Source organism: Pollachius pollachius (genome assembly GCF_949987615.1).
Source record: "Pollachius pollachius genome assembly, contig: scaffold_273, whole genome shotgun sequence".
Lineage (NCBI taxonomy): Eukaryota > Metazoa > Chordata > Actinopteri > Gadiformes > Gadidae > Pollachius > Pollachius pollachius.
Window position 1 is genome coordinate 8,155 of NW_027641510.1, and position 24,021 is coordinate 32,175.

The 24,021-nt window shown below is 50.8% G+C and overlaps 1 protein-coding gene across 1 annotated transcript; it reads left to right on the forward strand.

The window, feature by feature from the left end:
* Positions 1-393: 393 nt before the first annotated feature.
* On the forward strand, positions 394-23,782 carry znf219 (zinc finger protein 219; the record flags this gene model as incomplete). The annotated part of the gene is given in 6 exon segments (XM_079759205.1): positions 394-583; positions 16,083-16,152; positions 17,126-17,937; positions 17,939-19,620; positions 20,358-20,516; positions 22,491-23,782. Coding segments are annotated over 6 exon segments (4,041 nt in total). The 5' UTR covers positions 394-557.
* Between the last annotated feature and the right edge of the window lie 239 nt (positions 23,783-24,021).

The window sequence follows — 24,021 nt, forward strand, 5'->3', positions numbered from 1 at the left end:
CTTTCAATACTTTGATCCTTGGGAAACTTTTTAGATCGTGTTCCCAAATTGTCCAAAAATACCGCAAATCTAAAAGAAAACAGCCGCGCGAAGGTGCCTGCTGCACGGGCTGCTCGGCACCGCTGCCCCGCGGTGTGACCTACGCGTTTTAAAATGGTGCTTGTGCGGTTAAAATTACATTTCCATCCTACATCGCTCACCCACCCACTCCTACCGCTCCCCTATTCACAAACTACTGCACAATAAATGGATCTGTGGAGAAAAAAATGCAAGAAAGACAGAGGGAGAGAAGAGAAAGGGAGGAGAGAGAAAAGAGAGAGAGAGACCGAGGGGAGGGGGAAACGGCGTATGCTTGTATACAACCCTGATTTCCATTTTTTTCCCAACTCGTAATGTATTTAATTCAAGTGAAACGTAATCATGACGTGTCGTGTCATTAATCTCCTCGCCGCCTCTCCCGTAAGTACGCCGAGTCTTTACTTTCATCATATAGGCTTTATCCCGTTTATTCACCTCAATAACCATCCGGTGGATATTTACATCTACTTTTGGCTGACATGAAACAGCAACGCGTCGCTATCCGGTAAAAAAAAAAGACATTTCCAAAAATTCTCACATTTTTACTGCGTTTGTTGTTGTTTTTCCACGTAAAAAAACAAAAATATCTGTCGACGACTTTTTTTTCTTGCCTTCACCGGTCTGATAACTGACACCATAGTTGTTGTTCAATGCATCGTTTTACATTTACTCGGTTTTATTTGGCAGTGTCTCAGTTTTTACACCTGGCAGTTCTGATGTGTGTGTGAGTGATTGGCGTCGCGTCCCGCCAGGCTATAGTGGAGCATGTATGTAACCTCGCGCATACATGACACGCACTGAACGTCATGTATGTAGCCGGTGTATGTGCGCGCATGCATGTAGCCCATGAAAACCCATTCTCGCCGTGACATGACAAAAACGGTGGAAAAAAAGCATGTGCATGACATAGTTTGACTAAGGTTTTGCAAGTACTAGGCGACACGACTGTAAGTCCCATACGTTAAATCGCATTGTTGTAATAATGATCCACTTCTTGCAATGATGGTGTGTGTGTATGTGTATAAAAGTAATTCAGGATGCATTTGAGAACTGAACTTATTTGAAATAAGTTTTTTCCCTACTGTGCACCCTAGTTGCACTGAAATGAGCACTTTGGATTAACAGTGAATGCCTTACACAACCTACCCACCTCTCCGCGATCTCCCGTTAATCTTTCCCTAACGCAAGGTTTGACTAAAGTGTCTTTATCGAATGGCTCATGTTATAGAACATGTTATTTCTATTCCGATAAGCCACAGGCATTCGGCTCCGCTAAAGTAGATTTAAACATGTTGGCCAGTGGTTTACAAAGCGACCGCGAGTGTAATTTCTAGGTAAATGCGATTAGCTCGACTAATTCTTTTGTTGGAGGCTGTATTAGGACACATGTATGGCATTGTTTTCCAGATAAGCTTTGCCACTTTGTATCAAAGATATGCGCCAAACGCCACAGAGTCACTCTGAAGACGTTATCCTGGTTCGCTAAAGTTTCCCCAGAGGTTGTTTTTAGGTTAGTAGTATTATAGTTGTCCTAAGATTACCTTCGCTGTCTACAGACTGCAAGCAAGTGATTTCACAAGAAAGTAGCAAGTGTGGCGTTCAAACCCCCCCACCCCCCCACCCCCCGTGCGTTCACACCGTGGCGATATAAGTCACCGCTTTCTGTCCACATTTCCCCCCCAAAAAATGGGATTTCTAATATGTCACTTTTGGGGGTAATGTCGGCGGAGATTGGCAGAGGATTCAAGATGAAATCCATGATGGCACTTTTCCCGTCCTCCCTCTCCCTGCTCGCCCTCTCGTCTTTCCCCTCCCTTGGTCTTTTGTATAGAAAATTTAGGAACAAAATGGAGCAGGCGAGGAGAGAGCGATAGATAGGTTACATGACACACACACGCCACCCCCGACTTCTCTCGGTGACGACCCAAACTCACCCAGATCTCCGCGTTTTTTATCGCGATTTTACGTGATAAATGTGCCACGGACGACCCTCCGCAAGCTGGTGGTTCACGTTCACGTTTTAATTCGAGGTGTTTTATTAAAGCGCGCGGGCCGAGCATTGTTTGTTGATCGTTATTTATTTCATTAACGTGTGTTCTAATTGAGGAGATGGCCGCGAGAGGAAAGAGGGGGAAAGAGCGACTGAAAATGGTTGCACGTTATTGACGCACATCACACGGGTGAGGAGGAAATTCCTCACCAGATAAGGCGCAGACCGACGTGTCATTTCGGTTTGACCACAGTCACTCCCAACACGTCCCGTAGTATTTTCATAGGAAATCCTTTTAGAAAAAAAAGCCAACAACCCTATTTTTATTTTTTAAAAAAATCCCACACTTTAGAGAGTTGTGTTTGTGAGAGATAGAGAAAGGGGGAAAAACGGGGGCTGACATTTTTGGCTTGTCAACACATGCTACCTTCACCTCTCATCTCTCCCCTCCTTGTCTCTCTTGTTCAGGCTAATCTTATTAAGTTGCAATAATCACCTGCAATAACGCAAGTTAGCACAGATTGGAACATTTCTACTCTACTGTTGTATTTGAGTTTAGTTTTTAGAGATTGCAAGCAGCAGCAGCAACAACAATCACAACCTCCTAATATTTGAGTGCACTTTCCCACCCACACAGGTTGCTGTACCATACACAATAATCTAATGAATAGTCTCTGTGCATTTTAATTAGGCGCTCGCTAACCAAGAGCAAGTACACAACCGGGCTGTGGACGAGGAGGAGAGCAGAGGGGGACTAATGGTTTTCTCTCTCTTTATTAAAGCCCCTCTTACCCTGTTGGTTTTGTTCCCATAGTTTCAACGTCTGTCCCCCACCATCACCACCACCACCACCACCTCCTCCTCCTCCTCCTCCTGCTCCTGCTCCACCACCCCATGTACATACTGCACCGCTACCTCCATGCTCTCGAGGAGCACATACATACACCACCCCTGCCCAGGTGGCGCTTAGAGGCAGAAGGAAAAGAGGAACAGAGGGAGTAGATAAGTGTAGCACCAATCAGGGTTTTCTGATTGATATAATTGGGTCATTAGTGCGTAGTGGGAGATGCACCTGCCTGCCCTCCGCCAGGGACAATCTCCTGACATTCTGAGCGTTCCTCCGCATTAGCGGCGTACTGTATTTAGAGCGCTCCCAGGCGTGCTTTAATAGTAGCAACACGCGCTCGCGTTAAGGTATTAAGGGCTTTTTTAGTGTAATGGTTTATCCAGGCAAAACACTGACCTCGGCCGGCCGAGACGGACAAGTAGAAGTTTGTATCTTAGGTGGTTTGTATCTGCCTCTCTTTGGCCCTCTCTCTCTTCTGCTCTCTATTTCTCTCGCTCTCAAACCCAGTGGTTCTCAACCTGTGGGTCAGGAGCCCTCTTGGGTTTGCCCCGGGATGCATATGGGGTCGTGGGAGTTTGCTGACTTATACGATATAGATATTCGGCAATACGATTCCGATAGTCGGGTTTGAAGGTTTGAAAAGGTCTCATAAAAAGTGCATGCAAATAGACTGCAGGCTGCGATGATTCATAGCCACGAGAAAGCGACCACATATCACTTTTGTGGTATCGCAGTGCAAGGACGTTCAGCGGGACACTTGGCGTTGATAAGGTTAAGCCGACTCCTGTGTGGTAGCAGAGCCACACACACAAAACTGTAGGAAGTCGACACATAAGACCAGGAAATGGGGTCGCAGGCCACGAAACAGGGTCGGCCGGCACTGGGTTAACGTCTCGCATTAAGAGTGACAAGTCTCTGCCCCAGAACGGAAGGCTGAGATCATAATTTTAGACACCACCGCATCCTAAGGAGGTCACGGTGCCACTGGCTGGGGCCCGTCGTGGCTCGGGAGCCGGGGATCTCGTGCCTCTGGCCTCTGATCTGTCTGTCGCGGTCCCTGGCTACGCCCAGCCCCTGGGTTTGGAGGCCAAGAGTGGAGAGCAGAGCGGTGGTTCAGCCTCAGGCTGATCGAAAAAATGAAATAATTCTAAAAAGGTGTTGTAACAGGTTTGGATCTAAAACCGCCGCTACCTGTTGTAGCAAGGGGAAAGGCGGGTAGCCTGTCGCTGGCGCTGAGCTAACGCTGCCAATGTGCCCTCGAGCAATGCATGGTGGAGTCGTTACTATCCTAGTGTGTGTGAGTTGTCAGTCGGAAGTGGTTAAGGAAATCTGGGGATTAAAGGTGTACTTTTCTAGTGCAGGTCAAGGTGTGCTTTTCTAACGAGTGAGTAGGGAAATATACGCTCTTTGTGAAGACGGAAGAGATGAAAGGTACCGCACGGGTAGTACTAGAGCAGAAAAATATGTAACTGTAACAATGGGTTTACTCTTCTATAAAAGAAGGAAAGAGGATTACTATGTGTACATTTCTAGTAAAGAGGTAGAATTAAATAAGAATCCACAATGCTTTTTTCTAGTTAAGATGGTTGGGGAAAATGGGATAAATGTGTAATTACTTCCAGTGAAGTCTTTTTTTTTTTCTGTTTGTGTATGTATGTCGTGCGTGGCTCATTTGAGTTTGTTTTGCAGAGGGACACTTAAGCAGTCCTGGTTGACTGAGGGGTCGTCTCTATTCACAAGACCAGGGGTTCCCAGACCGTTTCAAACCGTGACCCAACTGTGGCGGTCCTGCTATCCCGGGACCCACCAAATACTTAGTGCAGTAAACTAAGCAGTATGTGCTTATTACCACACCAGTCGAAATGAGACCGAGGGACTTTTCTCTTTGTAAAGCACGTCAACACAGTTTTCCCCTTGTCAGTCTTCAAATGTGCTAATGATCAAATGCATCAGCATGCATTTACATGAAAAAAAGGATTGCGGTCCAGAGACCAAGTTGGCCCCCTCATCTGATCCATTAATGGGTCGCAACCCGCAGTTTGAGAACCTCCCCATTACACCACAATCTGTCTCTATGAAGAGAACCAGCTGACCTGCTGTGACCCCGCGTCAAAGTTCATGAGGCTCAAAGCATTCTGGGAGATGTATTTCATTCCCTGACCGACTGGTTTCGGTGAGTGCACACCTGGTGTGTTTAATTGGTTTAATCAAACCGGTTTAGTGTCTCTGATCTCCACTTCGCTCCCTTTCTTCTTCTCTTATATCTATCAAGCGACATGCAGGTAACACCAGGGAGGGGACTTTGAGAATATGGAGGTGGGTGGGAGAGATGTTGAGGGTGGAGGTGGGAGGCTAGGGTGAGGGTGGTGGAGGAGTCAGCGGTGGAGGCGGTGGGTTTGTTGGTTGGAGTGGCGTTGTAGTTGGGGTGGTGTTTGGTGAGGAGGTGGGGGTGAAGGCCATGAAGGTGGATGTGAGGGGGGGCCTTTGTGGGGTCCATGTTATTTTTTTTTCCCATCACTTTGTACGCTTGTGAAGGATTGGCTCCCGTCTCCCCATCACACGGACCATCACTCAGAACCTCTGTCGTCTCCCCGTCTGCCTGGAGCCTTTGAGCACTGAGCACGTCGGCTGTCAGGCGCCGGGGGAAGTCTTCATGCCTTTCTGTGTTGTGTCGTTTCTCTCTCGGCTTTTTAACGACGGCTCCCCGACGTTTTCTGCGTTGGATCTTCCTTCGCGCTGCGATCCCCGACGTCAGTCAGATCTGTCATACAACGGTCGTCCCTTTAGGATTCCCTTCAGGGGGAGCAGGTGAGATTAGTGGAGGGAGGGAGGCAGGGGGAGGGAGGCAGGGGGAGACCTGGGGTTCAGCAGGGCAAGGGAGGAAAAGGAAGAAATTAAGAGTGATTAGTGAGTAAAAAAAATAACATAGATGAAAAGAGATTAACGACCAATAAGGAAACATTAGCATGTGCGGAAAATGCAAAAATATATATTCCACAATTGTTCTTTTATAGATCCCAAAAACACTTGATGATGATGATTGACAAGTGACGTTTGTCGACGTCTCCCTCACTGTCACTGCAAAAAAAGCGGTTTCCTCTCCCACCTTCCTGGTTCCTCTGAACCCTCCCAGCTCATTACTCCCACTAACCAGGTCAGTTGTATGTCTGTCCTATTTAGTAAATGCTCTGTCTAACCCACAGGGGGTCCGGCAGAATTATAACAGCAGTTAATGTGTGTATCCCTAAGAGTCTGTGTCTATATATATATATATGTATATATATATATATATATATATATATATATATATATATATATATATATATATATATATATATACCCACCCCCAGTGGAGTGGGCCGGGAGGAGGAGGAGGGAGGTTCAGGGAAATATATATATGTATGTATATATATATATATATATATATATATATATATATATATATATATGTATGTATGTATGTATATATATATATATATATATATATATATATATATATATATACCCACCCCCAGTGGAGTGGGCCGGGAGGAGGAGGGAGGTTCAGGGAAATATATATATGTATGTATATATATATATATGTATGTATATATATATATATATATATATATATATATATATATATATATATATATACACTCTTAGGGATCCTGAATGGCATGAGATACCTAGTACTTCTACCCTCAATTCCCAGTTATACTTAAACCAAAATCTAAATTGGCGTGTCTGCAGTCATAAACTGGGAGGAACTTGGCCAAATGGGAGCGTCGCATTGGCCTTCGATGGCCGTAGTGTGCTGGGTGCTCAGTTCACCTGGTCATATTCTTGTTTTGAGCATGTCAGGACCTTAATACCCAGCTACATGTCTGCCTCCCCCAGCCTGTCCTGGAGCAGCACTGACTCCACAGCACCGTTCAGCGAGGGCTAATTAACTGCTGTTTTCAGTGGCCATTCATTTATTCATCTTCCCTATTATTTGGATGGATAAATCAATTGGTCACTTATAAAATGTCAGAATAACTAATGGACAGTGCCAGGACCTAAAGGGAGGTATTTTTTGCTCTAGTAAGCGGACGACACTATGAACAGAAATGCAACTAAATATTTGCAATTATGAAGCTTTATGCAGCACATTTTTTTTGCATACTGCAAAAATAATTGATTGTTTGTAACTAATTAATTCATAATCAACGCAGTAACTGTCTATAAGTTAATCAACTAACCAAGGATAGAGGTGGGGGGCCGTACTGTCTTTCTGCAGTGCGCAGTGTGTGATAACCACCATGGTGCTGGGAAACCTAGGGAGAGCGCTGTGTGTGTGTGTTTGTGTGTGTGTGTGTGTGTGTGTGTGTGTGTGTGTGTGTGTGCGTGCGTGCGTGCGTATGTGTGTGTGTGTGTGTGTTTTCTATACTTAGGTTCTCAGGTCCAGGAGTTATAAGTGGACCAGAGAGGAAACTGTTGGAGATTCTCATTCCCTCTCTTTCAATCAATCAAACTTTATTTATAAAGCGCTTTTTCGGGCAGCTAAGCAACACAAAAGGTCTTTACAACGTAAACGACACAACAAGAAGAATCAGGAACATGCGTTTAATCCTGAACCCTGAATTTCACGTCTGTAATTAAGGAAGCAGATATATTTTCTCATCTAAAAATAGCAATTAACTATCGGAGTTACAGAGAACCATTTGAGAGGTACAATCAAAGAAGATTGATTACACACGACTTGAGAAAAAATGAAGTAACGTGTAATCAGACTAAACAAAGAAAAATCTATATCTATACATAGCTATAGATGTATCTTTATATATATAAATACATTGAGAGATTTACGGACTTAAACGTCTTCACAGGCCCCCAAAAAGGACCCTTAACCCCCTCACCCGAATCCCCCTCAAGGCCTTAGAGGAAAGACCCCGTTATCATGAGAGATAACCCCAGAGCAGGACCCCAGAAGAGGGACCCCCCCATCCAGAGACGGCCCATGGTGCAGACCCCGCTGAAAGGAGGCAGACAGACTCTGTAATGCTCCACAAAACAAAGGCAGAGAGGACAGTTATGTGTAAGACGAAGTCACGGGCAGCGCTCTTAAGACGAAGAGTAGGAATAGGAAGAGGAGTGTGGGTGGTGGTGATGGTGATTTGGTAGGGGGGGGGGGGGTGTTGAAACAAGGGAACGTGGGAAGACGGGGGGTGGGATGGGAGGAGGAGGAGGGGAGGTTCAGGGAAAGGTGAAGAGGAGGAAGTAGTTATGTGTGCCTCAGAGAGAGGGAGAGATTTTGCCGCGTGACCGCCAGCGTGTTTAAAACCACACGCCGGTTGCATTAGTCACGTAAAGAACCCAGGGGCTGGACCTATTCTGCCTCAAACGCTCCCCCTCGCTCGCATTCTATAGCTCTGTCTCTGTGTTTGTCTCTCTCTGTCTTTCTCTGTCTCTGTCTGTCTCTGTTTGTCTCTCTCACGCTCTCTCTCACTCTCTCTCAAGACTATATGTTTGTCACTTTATCGGTTCATTCTCTTATCTATCTCTCTTGTTCTCTCTATATGTCTTAAATCTCTCTCTCTCTCTCTCTCTCCTTCTCTCTCTCTCTCCCTCTCTTTCTCCTTCTCTTCTTCTCTCTAGACTATATGTAGTCTATATATGTCACATTATCGGTTCATCCTCTTATCTCTCATTCTCTCTATAGAAAGTGAATGAGCCTCTCTGCAGTGTGAGTCTATTCACTCTCGGGTTCTCTCCCTATGATACTTTGGCGCTCAGCCTCAGGATGACTCCTGTGTGACCGGGTGTGTGTGAAGTGTGTGATGTGTGAATGGTAGCATGGGACTCTGAACAAATAATGCAGCAAAGGATTTAAGGGTTTCATGCGAGTAAACCCAATGTCACACAGACAAACACTCACACAAACACACACACACACACACACAAAAGCACACACTCTTACTCCACAAGCAGTAGTACATCCGCATAAGTACGTGTATATATACATTGTGCATGCACATACGCACACAAGCACTCGACTTGACAAAGTCCAACACTGTGTAACTGAATCCCCCACACAGACACACATGCACACCCTCTCCCATGCATTATATATTTCAACATTCAGCCACATTGACACACACAGCCTGGAATGTGCAGTTGAATCCTGATTGCTACAAACACGCACACTATTTGCCCACATCTGTACATCGTCTGAGTCTTATAAACAAACACATGGAGGAGAGATGCAGCGAAGCAGTCCAAACACACAGAGCCCTTACACATGGCTATTTATAAATAGTAAGCACACACACACACACACACACACACACGCGCGCACCCACACACACACACACACACACTGACATAGTGGTTCACAAACAGCGCACAAGCAAACAGCGCACACAGGCGCTTACTGTACGGCCCTTGCCGTTACCCACAGACATCGGGAAAACAAACTCGCTAACGTTTATATTCGTCCACGTCGCGTCTCGCCCGGGGCCTCACACCCCGGGGGCCTCACACCCTGGGGCCTCACACCCTGGGGCCTCACACCTAGGGGCGCGTGGCTCCGCAGCGTACATCAGCCCACCTACGGCCAGACCGCACACGCGCGCGCACACGTCTCCACAACACATCACAACACCAGCGGTTGATGCCCTGCCGGTTACACTGTGTGTGTGTGTGTGTCTATGTGTGCGTGTGTGTGTGTGTGTGTGTGTGTCTGTGTGTGTGTGCGTGTGTGTGTGCGTGTGTGTATGCGTGTGTGTGTGTGTGTTTGTGAGGGCCAGGACGTGATGGGACCTGTGCGTCCTCACGATGTTGGCGCTCTTTACACGGCTTAACTCTCTGGAGCAACCAGGAAGTGGAATAAATGGGGACTTGCCTCAGCTTTTTATTTGTGCTTATTATCATAGCGACCACTTATCTGTCTGTCTGTGTGGTTAAATGCCTGTAGGTGTGGGGGTGGGGGTGTGTTTGTAATTGGATTTACATATGGGTGTGGGAGTGTGTGTGTGTGTGTGTGCATGTGTCTGTGTGTGTGCATGAGTGTGTGTGCGTGTGTGTGTATGCATACAAACGCCTACGAATGCGTGTGTTTGTGTGTGTGTGTGTGTGTGTGTGTGCGTGCGTGTGTGTGTGTTTGTGAGTGTGTGTGTGTCTGTATGTGCATACAAACACCTAAGACCGCGTGTGTGTGTGTGTGTGTGTTTGTGTGTGCGCAGATTGCACCCATAATTACATACAAGCAGCATATTTTACCAGACATCCTAAAGGTGCTCGTCTTTATTTGTATAGCGGTGAATCACGGCGACGGTCTCAGAAGGCCACGCCCCCCCCTCGCCCTCAGCCCTCCCAAGGACTGAAAGGAAAAACTCCCTGAAGGATCAAGGGAGAAGCCCTGAGGAGGATCACAGGAGAGGGATCCCCCCGCCTTCCAGGGCCTCTGAGGCTCCGGGGATATAAAGACACAGTGGGCATGAAGGTCAGAGGCTGATAGCGGGAGCACAGTTCATGGGAGGAGGGGGGTTACACAGTGGTCAGAGGCCTTTGGTGTTACTGTAGTGGTTACCGAGCTGTAATGGGTCACTAGTTGTAGGGCATGATATGAAAAACGTCTCTCATTACTAGGATTATATATATACAAGGTTATTAGCACACAGTGTCTAAAAAAGCTTCACATGGATACGGGCTTGTACGGCTTATTCGTCAAATAACGTTTTGAAATTGAACTCCAGAGAATCAATCATGAATCAGATCATAAATAGTAACGATGACATCAGTTATTATGTCAGGATTATGTGTAAAATAGCCCGGCACACCTCGTCTCGCCTCAAGGCACACCGGCTGCCGTCCACTTCCCTGGGCTGTGTGCAGTGGCGGTACCATCATGTGGTTGATGTGTGACTTATCATAAGAAGAGCAGTGCCCGTGTGTAATTATGTACTTATTATATGTAGAATGTAAAGAAGCAGAATGTATGTGGCTAACTAGTGTAGCTGGATACGAGATTGAGTTCATCATGTGACTCACAGTGAATTCAGAGTGGTCATTAAGGGGCAGGTAGGGGTTAGACAGTGAACACTGAGACAGGTCATTAAGGGGCAGGTAGGGGTTAGACAGTGAATACAGAGACAGGTCATTAAGGGGCAGGTAGGGGTTAGACAGTGAACACAGAGACAGGTCATTAAGGAGCAGGTAGGGGTTAGACAGTGAACACAGAGACAGGTCATTAAGGAGCAGGTAGGGGTTAGACAGTGAATACAGAGACAGGTCATTAAGGAGCAGGTAGGGGTTAGACAGTGAACACAGAGACAGGTCATTAAGGAGCAGGTAGGGGTTAGACAGTGAATACAGAGACAGGTCATTAAGGAGCAGGTCATTAAGGAGACAGTGAATACAGAGACAGGTCATTAAGGAGCAGGTAGGGGTTAGACAGTGAACACAGAGACAGGTCATTAAGGAGCAGGTAGGGGTTAGGGGTCATATTGCTCTTGGATGCCTACAGGTTAGGCTTCGCCCCTGCCCCATTTTATAATGTTATATTTGATAATATAATTCAAGATTAGATAATGTGGGTGTAGTACATACAGACAAGTCAACGTGTGTGCGGGCGTATTGTATAAAAAATGAGGACATATATTTATACATATGTCTGTGGGTGTGTGTGTGTGTGTGTGTGTGTGATTGCGTGTGTGTGTGTGTGTGTGATTGCGTGTGTCTGTGTGCAGACCAAAGGGAGGCTTCCCCACACTTGTGTCATCAGAGCTAAACCGGGAAGGAGGTAATTGCGGACTAGCGTTGTTCGTTTAACTCCGACTCCGTGATAACATTACGGTAATGACAACACGGAGGCTGGATCGCATTATGACGACGTGCTTTTCACTTCGTAATTGCCACGTTAATTGCAATGTAGTTGCACAGGTCCACACTCGCGCCGCGAACTAAACCAGCCAGAGGGGTGTGTGTGTGTGCGTGTGTGTTTGTGTGTGTGATTGTGCGTGTGTGGTTTCTTAGCCTAAGTATTTAAGCTCAATGACTGCAATGTGTAGTGCTTGCAACTTTGAAGGCCTGTGACATGTGTCACATATCGCGTGTCTGTTTAAATTACATCATATATATATATAGATAGATATATATCTATATATATATAGCTGTGAACGTAATCCTGTCGCTAAATCTGGATGGTACACCTGGGTTGAACCCTTCAGATCTCGATTTAGATTTGATTGCGTCCACCTCTGCCTCACCAATCCCACGTCTTTTACCGAAAAAAACACAGCTCACTTCCACTCGGTTTATATCCACTTGGGATGTTTTTGGGCACCTATAACATACAGTCCAAAAAACGCTTAGCTTCCATCTGTGCACCACCTGTTGGATTCAAGCTCCAGCATTGTGGGTTTGTATTTTTTGTAATTGTGGTTTTTATTTGTGTTTTCCCTCCATCCCCAATATGGAGGGAGAGCTGCTTGCATTGGCCAGATGTAACTCCAGCTGGAGGGGGGATCTAGGTCACCCTACTCACACTTTATTCACTCCAAACCACCTCTTATTTATTGCATAGTGTGGAAAGGTAAAGGACTTTTGTAAAATGTTCCTCTTATTTAAATATCTCCCCTCCCTCCTCCTCCCCTCTCTACTCACTCACCTTCTCTTCCCTCCTCTCCCCCTCTCCCTTCCTTCTCTCTTCCCTCTGTTTCTCCTGTCTTCCCATCCTTTCTCCTCCTCTCTTCCCTTCTCTCTTCTACCCTATCCTGATCTCTCCTCCTCCTCTCCTCTTCTCTCGTCCTTTCTCTCCCCTCCTCCTCCCCTCTCTCTCCTCTCTCCTCCTCCCCTCTCTCTCCTCTCTCCTCCCGTTCTCCCACACTTTCATCTCTCGAGGGTCCATCCATCCTAATTTGAGGATGCTGGGTTGCCGTGACAGCAGGGGAGGGCCGTGGCATTGTGATGCTGATATTCAGATGACAATGGTCATCACACGCAGACACGCAGACACACACGCATGCGCGGGCGTGTGTGTCATCTTAAATATTGTTTAGATTTACATTTGATTATTTTTTACCTGAGAAAATGCATTGCGATCTTTATCCAGATGTTTTTCTGTGAGCTATTCCGCTCTCTCTCTCTCTCTCTCTCTGTCTGTCGGTCCCCCCTCACCCCAAAAATACCAACATGTCCGACTATGTTGGCAACCAATGCAAAATCATCCTCTCTCTCTTCCTTTTCTTCTCTCTTTCAGCTTTTTTAACTAGCCAGAGTCAAATCAGTCTCTCTCTCTCTCTCTCTCTCTCTCTCTCTCTCTCTCTCTCTCTCACCATACTTCGCCATGTTGGCAGGGCTCGTTCTACCAGCTGATATCAGCATTCCCTGGCTCCCAGCCAACTGGCAACACTGCAGGAGCGAGAGACACAGGAAGAGAATGGGAGAGAGAGAGAGAGGGAGAGAGAATAAAGGAAAATTAGTGAATAATAGAGCGGATAGAGGAGGGTGGGGGGGTTGAGGGAGAGAATGAGAGGGGGATGGGAGGGAATGAATCAGAGAGAAAGAAAGAAAAATAAATGGAGGGAGAAAGAAGACACGGAAGAGGGGAAAAACAATAATGGCGGATTAGGAAGTGTGTGTGTGTGTGTGTGTGTGTGTGTGTGTGAAGTGAGTGCGTAAATGCACACGTGTGCTCGGGCGCGTGCACGTGTGAGATTGATATGGTGTGATACCCCAATGAGTCATCGCTGAGCTAAAATGTCAACTGGCTACAGGAGAATGTCTTTGTCATTGCTGCGAGCGCGCACGCACACACACACACACAAACAAGGGTGTGTGTGCACGTGCGCGCACTCATGCATACATAAACACACGGTTTCACGCAAACACATATGAGAACAGTCTTCGGCTCCTACACGACCACCTGCGCACACAGGCCGCCATTGTATCGCCACGGCAATCGATGACCTTTTACGGTTGTCGTGGGCGACATCATCGCCTGCTCCAACCTAACGACCAGAAAGACAAAGACGACCAAAAATTGCCAAATGTGTCGGTTCTCTGAGCAGAATCGGGTCTCTCTCTCTCGCTCTTTCTGACACAAACACACACAGTGACACACACACACACACACACACACACACACACACACAGACAATGGCGTGGATGTTAGCGTCACACACACCCAACGATGAGAAAACACCATCACACAGTCACACAACCTCTTTCATGCACACATGCAAACACACACTCACTCACTCTCACCCAGACTTACTCACTCGTTCAGTCACACACGCACAACCTCATACACAAACACTATCTTTTTCTCTCTCACACACACACACACAAAAACACAATCTTTCTCTCTATCTCTTTATCAAAAAGACACACACACAAACACAAGCTTTCTCTCTCTCTCTCACACACACACACACACACACAAACAGAATCTTTGATGGGGAGGTTTTCTCCCCAGGACATTGAATGATATATTTTCTGTTTGAATATCTATTGATAAGGTTGTTGATTCTGAAGGCAGGACATTCTATTATTATCGATATTGTTGATATTTATGAGTTGAATTAAACCGTGGGAATATTGACGTTTACGCAGTCCAATAAATAAGAATAATATTGGCTTATTTTTTACCTTTGCTTTTTTGCAAAAATCCAATCATTTTACAGAAACATATTTGTGACCGGGTCATTGTGTCCGAGCAGGCAGGCAAAACATTCCAACCAATAGAAACACAGTCGTGAACTGAGTAGCCAGTAGGCAGGCAGTGGGCGCCCCCACGTTAGCCAATCCGATACTTAGCGGGGTTATACTGTAAGTCATGTCCCGCCCTGTAATCCTGTCTTCCCTGGAAATACTTTTTACTACTTCAAGGACGCAAAATATGCTCTGGAATGAATCTTTGAATCATAACGTCCCAGAATCGTGTTTCCTCCTGCGTTATTTAGACGATGCATATGTTTGCAGCAGCTGCTGGTATAATATGTTAATGTTTACTTGTTGGAGCCCCAGGCCCTGGTTCGACTTCTGTCTTCTCAAAACCATCCAAACATTTGTATTACATTTCAGCTGACTGTGACACAGCAGAAAACACTGTGTGTGTGTGTGTTTGTGTGTGTGTGTGTGTGTGTGTGTGTGTGTCTGTGATTGCGTGTGTGTGTGTGTGGTGTGTGTGTGTGTGTGTGTGTGTCTGTCTGTATGTATGTCTGTGAATGCGTGTGCGTGTGTGTGTGTGTGTATGTTCAAGCTGTATGAGTACACAGGAAGGGCGTGCGAGGGAAGGCCAAACATCTCACTCCCATCCTGTTTGGGACAGTGCACGTCCTGTGGTGCCCTTAACTCCCATGACACACACACACACACAACGACACACACACATACACACACTTAACACCCGCTTAATGTCTGCACTTAATACACAAACACACACATAAAATAGCGTACACACACTTAACATATGCACACTTAAAACAAACACATACACACACACACACGTATTAGAGTGCACGTGAGGGAACAGGTGTGCACCTGTCTCTGGTTCTGCATACACCTGCATGTGCACGTGAGATCAAACAGAGATTATAGTGGTGGGGTGGGGGGGGGTAGAACGTACTAGTTTACGCTCCATAGCAGCGGCAGAGTTCAGCACAACGGAATCAGAATTTGGAAGTACAGAATGTATTCAAATGTATTCCACGGGGTTCCACTTCAAGAAGAAGCCCCCCCTTTGAAGTCGTTCCATTTTAAAAAATACAGTTTTGGTCGATTATTTGAAAGGAAATGTATGATTGTAAGGGTTGCTTGTTGACTATATTAGGAAGCAAGCAAACAGGGTGAGCTGGAGAGAGCGAGTGCCAGTCAATGTAGAAGTGCATTCGGTTGTCATTTCTTTTAAGTAATTATTTACCGTGGTTGTTAACGAGATTGATAAGCAACGTGGTGATTCATCGAGTTAATTAATTACATAGGCCCTATTTTGGATGCCTTTATTGGGAATTTATACTTATATAAAAGAGAAGTGCCAGGCATAAATGATGCTTTTACTCTTAATTGATTGAATTGTGTTGCAGTATAAAGTGCAGTCCAGGCTACGGCATTAGCATTAGTCTTAGCAGGCGTTGTGTTATTTATGAACAGATGTCGCAGATTATTTGGTGATTAATGTCTTTGTTTTTTGTTTTTCCGCAGAGGACTACGTTTGGATCCTCTCCCCTCAGTCAAGACAGCAAAGAATGGCACAGCGTCACACACACTGCTGGTAAGAACTCACACACACACACACACACACAAACGCATACATGCACACACACACGGTTGTTTAGCCTCCACACACACACAAGCGCGCGGGGGGGTGTGTGCATGTGTGTGTGTGTGTGTGTGTGTGTGTGTGTGTGTGTGTGTGTGTGTGTGTGTGTATGTGTGTATCAGACTAGGTCAAGGTCAGCATGCAGCTAGATTATTATGCACAACATGCTAATACATCTCTCTGCACCTCGTCTTCTTCTGGAAGACCTCTCTCTCTGTCTCTCTCTCTCCCTCTGTCTCTCTCTCCTTATCTCAAAATGCCAGTTACTTTATTTGCATGGAAAATATACATTTATATTGCGAAAGCACAATAAGTAAAAACCTAACCCTATCTATCCGTCTCTCTATCTGTCTGTATCCCTCTGTATCTGCATCCGTCTCTGTCTGTATCTCTCTCTGTCGGTATCTCTCTGTATGCCTGTCTGTGGTTTTGCTTATCTTGTTTTTCTCACATGTATTCATCTTCATATCTGTCTCTTCCTCGTTCTGTCTGCTTCTCTGCCGTTTAATACCACTCTGCCTCCTCCTTTCTCTCGCTCCTCTCCTTCTCTGTCTTCCACCACGTCTCAACCTCGTTCTCTCCCTCTCCATCCTTCCCCACCTCATCCCACCATGCCTCCCTGTAACCTCCTGCTCTCCCTCCCTCCCTCCCTCCCTCTCTCCCTCCCTCTCTACCTCCCTCCCTCCCTCCCTCCCTCTCTCCCTCCCTCCCTCCCTCCCTCCCTCCCTCAATCCCTCCCTCCCTCCCTCTCTCCCTCCCTCCCTCCCTCAATCCCTCCCTCCCTCCCTCCCTCCCTCAATCCCTCCCTCCCTCAATCCCTCCCTCCCTCCCTCTCTCCCTCCCTCCCTCCCTCTCTCCCTCCCTCCCTCCCTCTCTCCCTCTCTCCCTCCCTCCCTCTCTCCCTCCCTCTCTCCCTCCCTCCCAGAGAATGGATTCCCCTCCAGAGTGTGTGTTGGCCCTGTCGTGTGAGCAGCCCCCCTCCCCGTCCACACTGCCCTCCCTGGACCACAGCCCCCTGGCTCCCTCCTCCCCCACCCCCACCCCCCCTGGCGGGCAGGGGCCCCTCTCCCTGCTCCCCCTGCCCCTGCACACCCCCGGGGCCTCCCCCCTGGGCTCCGACGCCGCCCACTACTTCCCCCTCTCCCCCTTCCCCTCCTTCCCCCCCGACGACCACCTCCTCCTTCGCCACCACCACGGCGACGACGACGAAGACGAGGAGCAGGAGGAGGAGGAGGATGAGGACGACGGAGACCCCCTCACAGCGGAGGGGATGGAGCTGCAGGGGGGGCCCCCGTCGTCCCCCACCCCCGCCGTGGCCCTCTTCCCGGGGGAGGGAGGAAGAGGCGCGCAGGAGGCCCTCAGCGGCCCCGGTCCGGAGGAGAGCTCCCCCCCGGACGTGGCCCGCGAGGCCCCCCGGCTCCTGGGCTTCGGGGCCCTGGAGCTGGCCCTGGCCTCGGGGCAGAGCGGGGGGGCCGGGGGCCTGGGCTGCAGCAGCGACGAGCTGGACCTCCACCTCTTCCAGAAGGACGCGAGCGGCGCCCACCCCAGGGTGACGCCCGCGGCGGGCGGAGCGGGGGCCTCGCCGGGCCCCGCCCTCCGCTTCCCGTGCCTGGTGTGCGGCAAGAGGTTCCGCTTCCAGAGCATCCTGTCGCTGCACGCGCGCGCCCACAGCCTGGACCGCGAGCGCCGCGCCGCCCCTCTGTACCGCGCCGGGCTCCCGCCGCAGCCGGCCCCCCCCCAAAGCCCAGCTGACCCAGAACCACCAGGGGGTCCGGGACCAACGGGCGCCCCCGCCGGCCCCCTCCTCCACCCTCATCCAGCAGCTCCGCGACCAGGCGGAGCCCGACGACACGGAGGTCCTACGCCACGACAAGAGCCGCCTCCCGGGGGCCGCTGACGTCACACCCCTGACCCCCCCGCTGACGGAGGACGCCGTCACCTCGCCGTACTCCGCCGCCGCCGCCGCCGCCGCCGCCGCCGCCGCCGCCTCCTTCCGCTGCCACGCCTGCAAGGGCAAGTTCCGCACGGCGTCGGAGCTGGCGCGCCACGTGCGCATCCTGCACAGCCCCTACAAGTGCTCGCTGTGCCCCTTCTCCGCCAGCCGCGAGGACGACCTCGCCGCCCACCTCCGGGAGTGCCACCCGGCGCCGGCCCTCCGCCGCCCGCCCTCCCCCGCCGCCGTGTACGGCTCCCGGCCCGCCGCGGCCGCCGCCCCCGAAACGCCCCTACCCACCCCGACGCCCACCCCGACCCCGACGCCCACCCCCCAGGCGCCGGCGGCGGTCGCGGTCGCCGCGGCGCCGGCCGCGCCCGCGGTGGCCGCGCCCGCCCTGCCGGCGTTCCGCTGCGACACGTGCGGCCAGCGCTTCACCCAGTCGTGGTTCCTGAAGGGCCACATGCGCAAGCACAAGGACTCCCTGGACCACAAGTGCCAGGTGTGCGGCCGTGGCTTCAAGGAGCCGTGGTTCCTCAAGAACCACATGAAGGTGCACCTCAACAAGCTGGGCCTGAAGGCCGGCCTGGGGGGCCTCGGTGTGAGCCCGGCGGCGGGCCTGGACCCCTCCGCCGCCGGGGCCGTCAGCGGCCAGTCCCTCAACGCCCTCTACTCCAGCCTGCTGCTGGCCCAGCGCCGGGGGGCCGGCGGCGGCGGGAGCCGGGGGGCCAGGGGCCGGTCGGAGCGCGACCACGGAGGCCGGGGCTTGGTGCCGGGGTCCGGCAAGTCGGCCATCCTGGGGTACCTGGGGCTGCCCATGGACGGCGGCGGGGCCAGCTGCATGGAGCGGCTGCAGGCCGTGGCGCAGGTGGCCGAGATGGGCGGCGCGAGCGACCCGGGGGGGCGGCCCGGCGGGGTTACCATGGAGACGGCGGCGGCGGCGGCGGCGGCGGCGGCGGCGGCCGACGGCGGCGACCAGGTGGCCATGTGGCAGCTGGTGGCCCGCAGCCTGCTGGCGGCGCAGCAGGCCCAGCAGAACCAGCAGAACCAGAGGAGCCAGCAGCAGCAGAGCCAGAGAGCCCAGGGCCGGAGCGCCGCGCTGGCCGACGCCGACCAGGTCAGGGCCTACCTGGGCGGGCTGGGCCCCAGGCAGGAGACGGTGGCCTCCACGGGGGCCGGGGCCGGCGGGGGGCCCTGGGAGTGCCCGGACTGCGGGAAGCTCTTCAGGAGCCTGCAGCAGGTGGTGGTCCACGCCCGCGTCCACGTCCAGAGACCCCAGAAGGGAGGAGGAGGAGGAGGTGGGGTCGGTGGAGAGGAGGGCGCCGGGAGCGGGAGAGCGTCAGGACGGAGTGGAGGAGGAGGAGGAGGAGGAGGTGGAGGTGGAGGAGCCGGAGGAGGAGGAGGAGGTCGATCCAAACCCCCAAGCGCCGGACCTCGACAGGCGGGGTCCGCAGGAGGATTCCACCCGGCCATCTCCAGCCACCACGGTACGGAGCTCATAAAGCCCGCCTCTTAACTCACTGCTACTGCTGCTCAGGGCCATGTCAGGAGACTCTAGTGGAAACCAGATGACGGTTATGGTATTGTAATAGTTGTTGTGATGGTTGTGGTGATGGTTATGGTTAGGTGACGGTTATGGGATGGTACTGTGATGATATTGGATCAATATGAAATGGTTGTGTAATAGTATACTGATGGCGATGTGATGGTTATGGGATGGTCAAGTGATGGTTATAGGACGGTTAGAAATATAATTTGCGACAGCGACAGGGCTATGCAGCACTCGTGATTCTTCTGATCCCTCCAAATCAGTCGATGAGTGGCCAGTAACACAACTCCCAGAGCCATCGCGGAACCGTTCTGGGAAGGTCATGATTGAGTGTAGTCGTCCCTCTCACTATGTGATGTTTTCACTGCATCCAGAACCATTATTTTCTCCTGGTCATGGTGTTGGAGTCCCAGCTCTCTGCGGTCTACCTGTAGGCATCATTGAGCAGGATGCCCCCTTATGACCTGCTCCTCACTAGGATGTGTCTCTATCCGCTGAAAGTCACTTTAGCTACAAGCGTCTGATAAACGACTAATTGGTAGAACAGTTTACACTGCTGTACAGATAAAGCCACTGCCGCATCAAAGCAGGTATGTTCAGAGAATACATATACATATAAATACATGTCTATATGTGTGTAACATCCATGTGCTCCGTGTCCCCCTCCCCTCCCAGCGGGTGAGAACGGCCTGCCGGTGGTCCCCCCCGTGGCCAGTGGTGGTGGCTCTGCATCCCGGGAGCGTGTGCGGGGTTCGGGGGTAAAAGACTGCCCCTACTGCGGTAAAGCCTTCAGATCCTCACACCATCTCAAAGTTCACCTGAGGGTTCATACGGGTGAGGCACTGCCCACAGGCAACAACACACCAGACTTCCACCAGAACCTTCCATCCCAGATGCCAGTGTTACTGCTTTTAACCAGACAGCCTTGTTGTGTTTTTGCTTTGGAAAGGGTCTCTTTGCTAACGTATGCTAAGCTATGGTCTCTTTGCTAAGCTATCACCACTTGGCTGTCGGGTCACTATTGCAGCGTTGTTAATTTAAGCTATGGTCACCATGCTAACCTATCGTCCCTATGCTATGTTACTTTTGCTAGATAGTAAGATATTGTCGCCAAGCTTTTGTCATTTTGTTAAGCAAACATGAGCGTGGCGCTAAAAGCGTGTCTCTTGTGTCTCACATGAAAAGGCAAGCATTGGTGTTTGTACTAAACGCAATGCATCACAGATCTTTTTAGGTATAGCATGTGTAGGTTTGGGTGCGTCCAAAGATACAGACAGCTGATACGGGTACAGGCCGGGTATCAAGTTCCAACACATTCCGATTCCGGGGAACACTCTTTCTTCACACTTAATATCCCTGAACAATAAAAGGGCAAATCTGATAAGGATCATTTTTCATCAGTCAAACATTTCCTAAGAGGGCTTTTTCTTATATTTTGCCATTCATTTATAAGAACCCAGCACATATAGGAGGGACGCTAGCGAAGCATATCATAGCGCCAGTTGAATCCCACCGTGGCGTTTCCCAGGAGGCGTTCAATGAAAGCTATTCAGTGTGAGCATCCCCAGCGCTTAGCGGTTAGCTATAGGCCATGGCACCTGCCACCACACAGTCACGCTATTGTGCGTCAGGCAGCATACAGTACGCCTTTCCCATGAGCTATCTCTTCAATCTGTCAAATGACGAACCACGTGTTCACTTGGGAAGAAGGGGGCTGAAAAAAGAGAAAGACATTTGAGTAGAGCTTTATTTAACAGGTTGAAATATTACTCCCTTGGCACAGTGGTACACTTTAGCCTATGAATACAATCGAAGCCCTTCAGGAATCCATCTTGCCTAGTTTTCCAATATAAGTGTTGACTTAGTGGACAGATGGGAGGCGAGATCTCTGCTGTTATAGAGTGGAGTGTTATTTGTGTAATATAGTTACTTTGCTGTTTCACCGATAAAGATCACTTTTTTATTTTCAGATGCAACAGTTATCTCCTCTTCATACAGCTGAAAAATGCTCCCAGGTTTATCTGGGCAACCTGTGCCTATACTCTGTAAAATAAGGCCATCTACTGGTGGACATTTGGAACTGCAGGCTGTGAAAGCAAAACTCGCTAAATGACCTCAGTAGAACAGAGTATGGCTTTGAGTCTAACTACACAATAGGATAGAATATTATTTTTGAAGTGAACTGCCTAGTAGAATAGATTAAATTAGCACTACATTTGGGGTTTGCTGCCATTTACATGCTTAGTCCGGTCTGCAAATGTACACTGTAATAACTGAATTAACCTAAGCGCTTTCTCTATTTATGCTGCTGTGTTTGAATTTAACTAACCCTTTCATCTAACCATAACTCCTACTGATCCTAACTGTCTCATCTATACCCAGACCTCACATCTTAACCAACCCCATCATCTAACCCCTTTCATCTTACCCTAACCCCTACCCTTGCTTTGATCCTAAACCATCTCATCTACACTTCTAATCTTAACTAACCAGACTCTACTAATCCTCTCATTGAATCCTTATTAACCCTTTTATCGGACCCATACTAAAGCTTTCTAACCCTTTCATCTGACCCTTACGCTCCCCGTCATGTTACCATTAGTAACCCCTTCATCTTACCCTAGCCCGTACACTTACACTAACCCTTTCATGCAACACTGTAACTAACAAACGTTGTCGTCGAACACTGCCACCGACAGCATCCCTCCCGACTCACCCTCACGGCAACATGTCAGAGTCAGGGAGTGAGTTCAGTCTCAGAGTCTCAGTTTCACCCCGGTGTCTCCCTCCCTCCCTCTCTCCCCCCAGGCGAGAGACCCTACAAGTGCCCCCACTGTGACTACGCCGGCACCCAGTCGGGCTCCCTGAAGTACCACCTGCAGAGACACCACCGCGAGCAGCGCAACGCCCTCTCCACCTCCTCCTCCTGCACCTCCTCCTCCTCCTCCGCCTCCTCCAACAACTCCCCCACCATCGTCAACACCATGGCCCCCTCCGGCGCCGCCCCCCGCCGGGACGGCCTGGGCAAGCAGGGCCGCTCCCAGAACCACCAGGGGGGGCACTCGGGGGCCGGCCACAGCCAGGGGCACCGGGCCCTGGCCGACAGCCTGGGCCCCAGGCAGCTGCCCCAGCAGCAGCAGCCCTGGCTGCTGGGCGTGCCGGAGCAGCGCGACCAGCAGAAGGCCCTGGCCGCGCTGCGGGACGTGGACGTGGAGGCGCAGTACCGCTACCTGTCGGGCGTCATGGGGGCGCTCTACCAGGGCGGGCTGGAGGGGGGCTGGATCAGGGAGTCCCCGCCCGCCAAGGCGCCCAAGGTGTCGCGCCGCAAGCCCCTCACCACCAGCCGCATGGTGCCGCCGCCGCCGCCGCCGCCGCCGCCGCAGCCCAACGGGACGGGGGCCGACCACCACGGGGGCGAGGGCGCCGGGCCGCCCCGGCCCGCGCAGGGCGAGGGCGGCGGCTTCGAACCGCTGGACCTCTCCCGCCGCACCTCCCCGGGGCCGGACGGAGCGGAGGACGACGGGGCGGCGGCGGCGGCGGACCCCCTGAACCAGTGCCTGTTCTGCCCGTTCCGCACCTCCTCGGGGGAGCTGATGGCCATGCACCTGCAGGTCAACCACACCAGCAAGTCACGCCGCAAGAGGGGCTCCTCCGGCCCCCTGGGGGACCAGGACGGCGCCGCCAAGCGCCCGCAGCGCGTCGCCCCGGACCCCATGGCCATATGGAGGTACGCCAGCGAGGCCAGCGAGGACCAGGGGCCCCTCGGCGTGAGCCAGACCCACAACGGGCTCTCGGAGGCCGGGTTGGAGCCGCTGGGTGGGGGCCCCTACCAGCAGGGGGCAGCCCTGGCCTCCTTGTCCAGGAAGCTCCATGGCAACGCAACGGAGCCGGAGGAGAACAGGAAGGGCAATGAGGAGGAGGAGGAGGAGGAGGAGGAAGAGATGGAGATGGAGGAGGAGGAGGAGGAGGAGGAGGAGGAGGGAGAGCTGGAGCCGCCGGAGGAGGACAGCAGCTTGGGGGGGTCTCCGGAGGAGGTGGGGTCCCCGTCGCTGGGGTTCGAGCACTTGATGAGGGAGGAGGGGGGGGTGGGGGCGGACTAAGGCTGGCGTCAGGTAGAGCAGTGGGAGGTGGTGAAGGGTTTTTGAACGGAAGAAGAAGAAGGGAAAATGGCGGAACTGTAAAAGCGCGGTGAGAAGTGATCAGGGGAAAGTAATGCTGCCTGAGGATTCATTTTCACAACCTTTTTAGGGAGAAGAGGTAAAACAAGGCCAAGCTAAATATTTATGTTTAGTATTCCATCAAATATTTACTCACATTATGACAGTGTTGTCCTCACAAT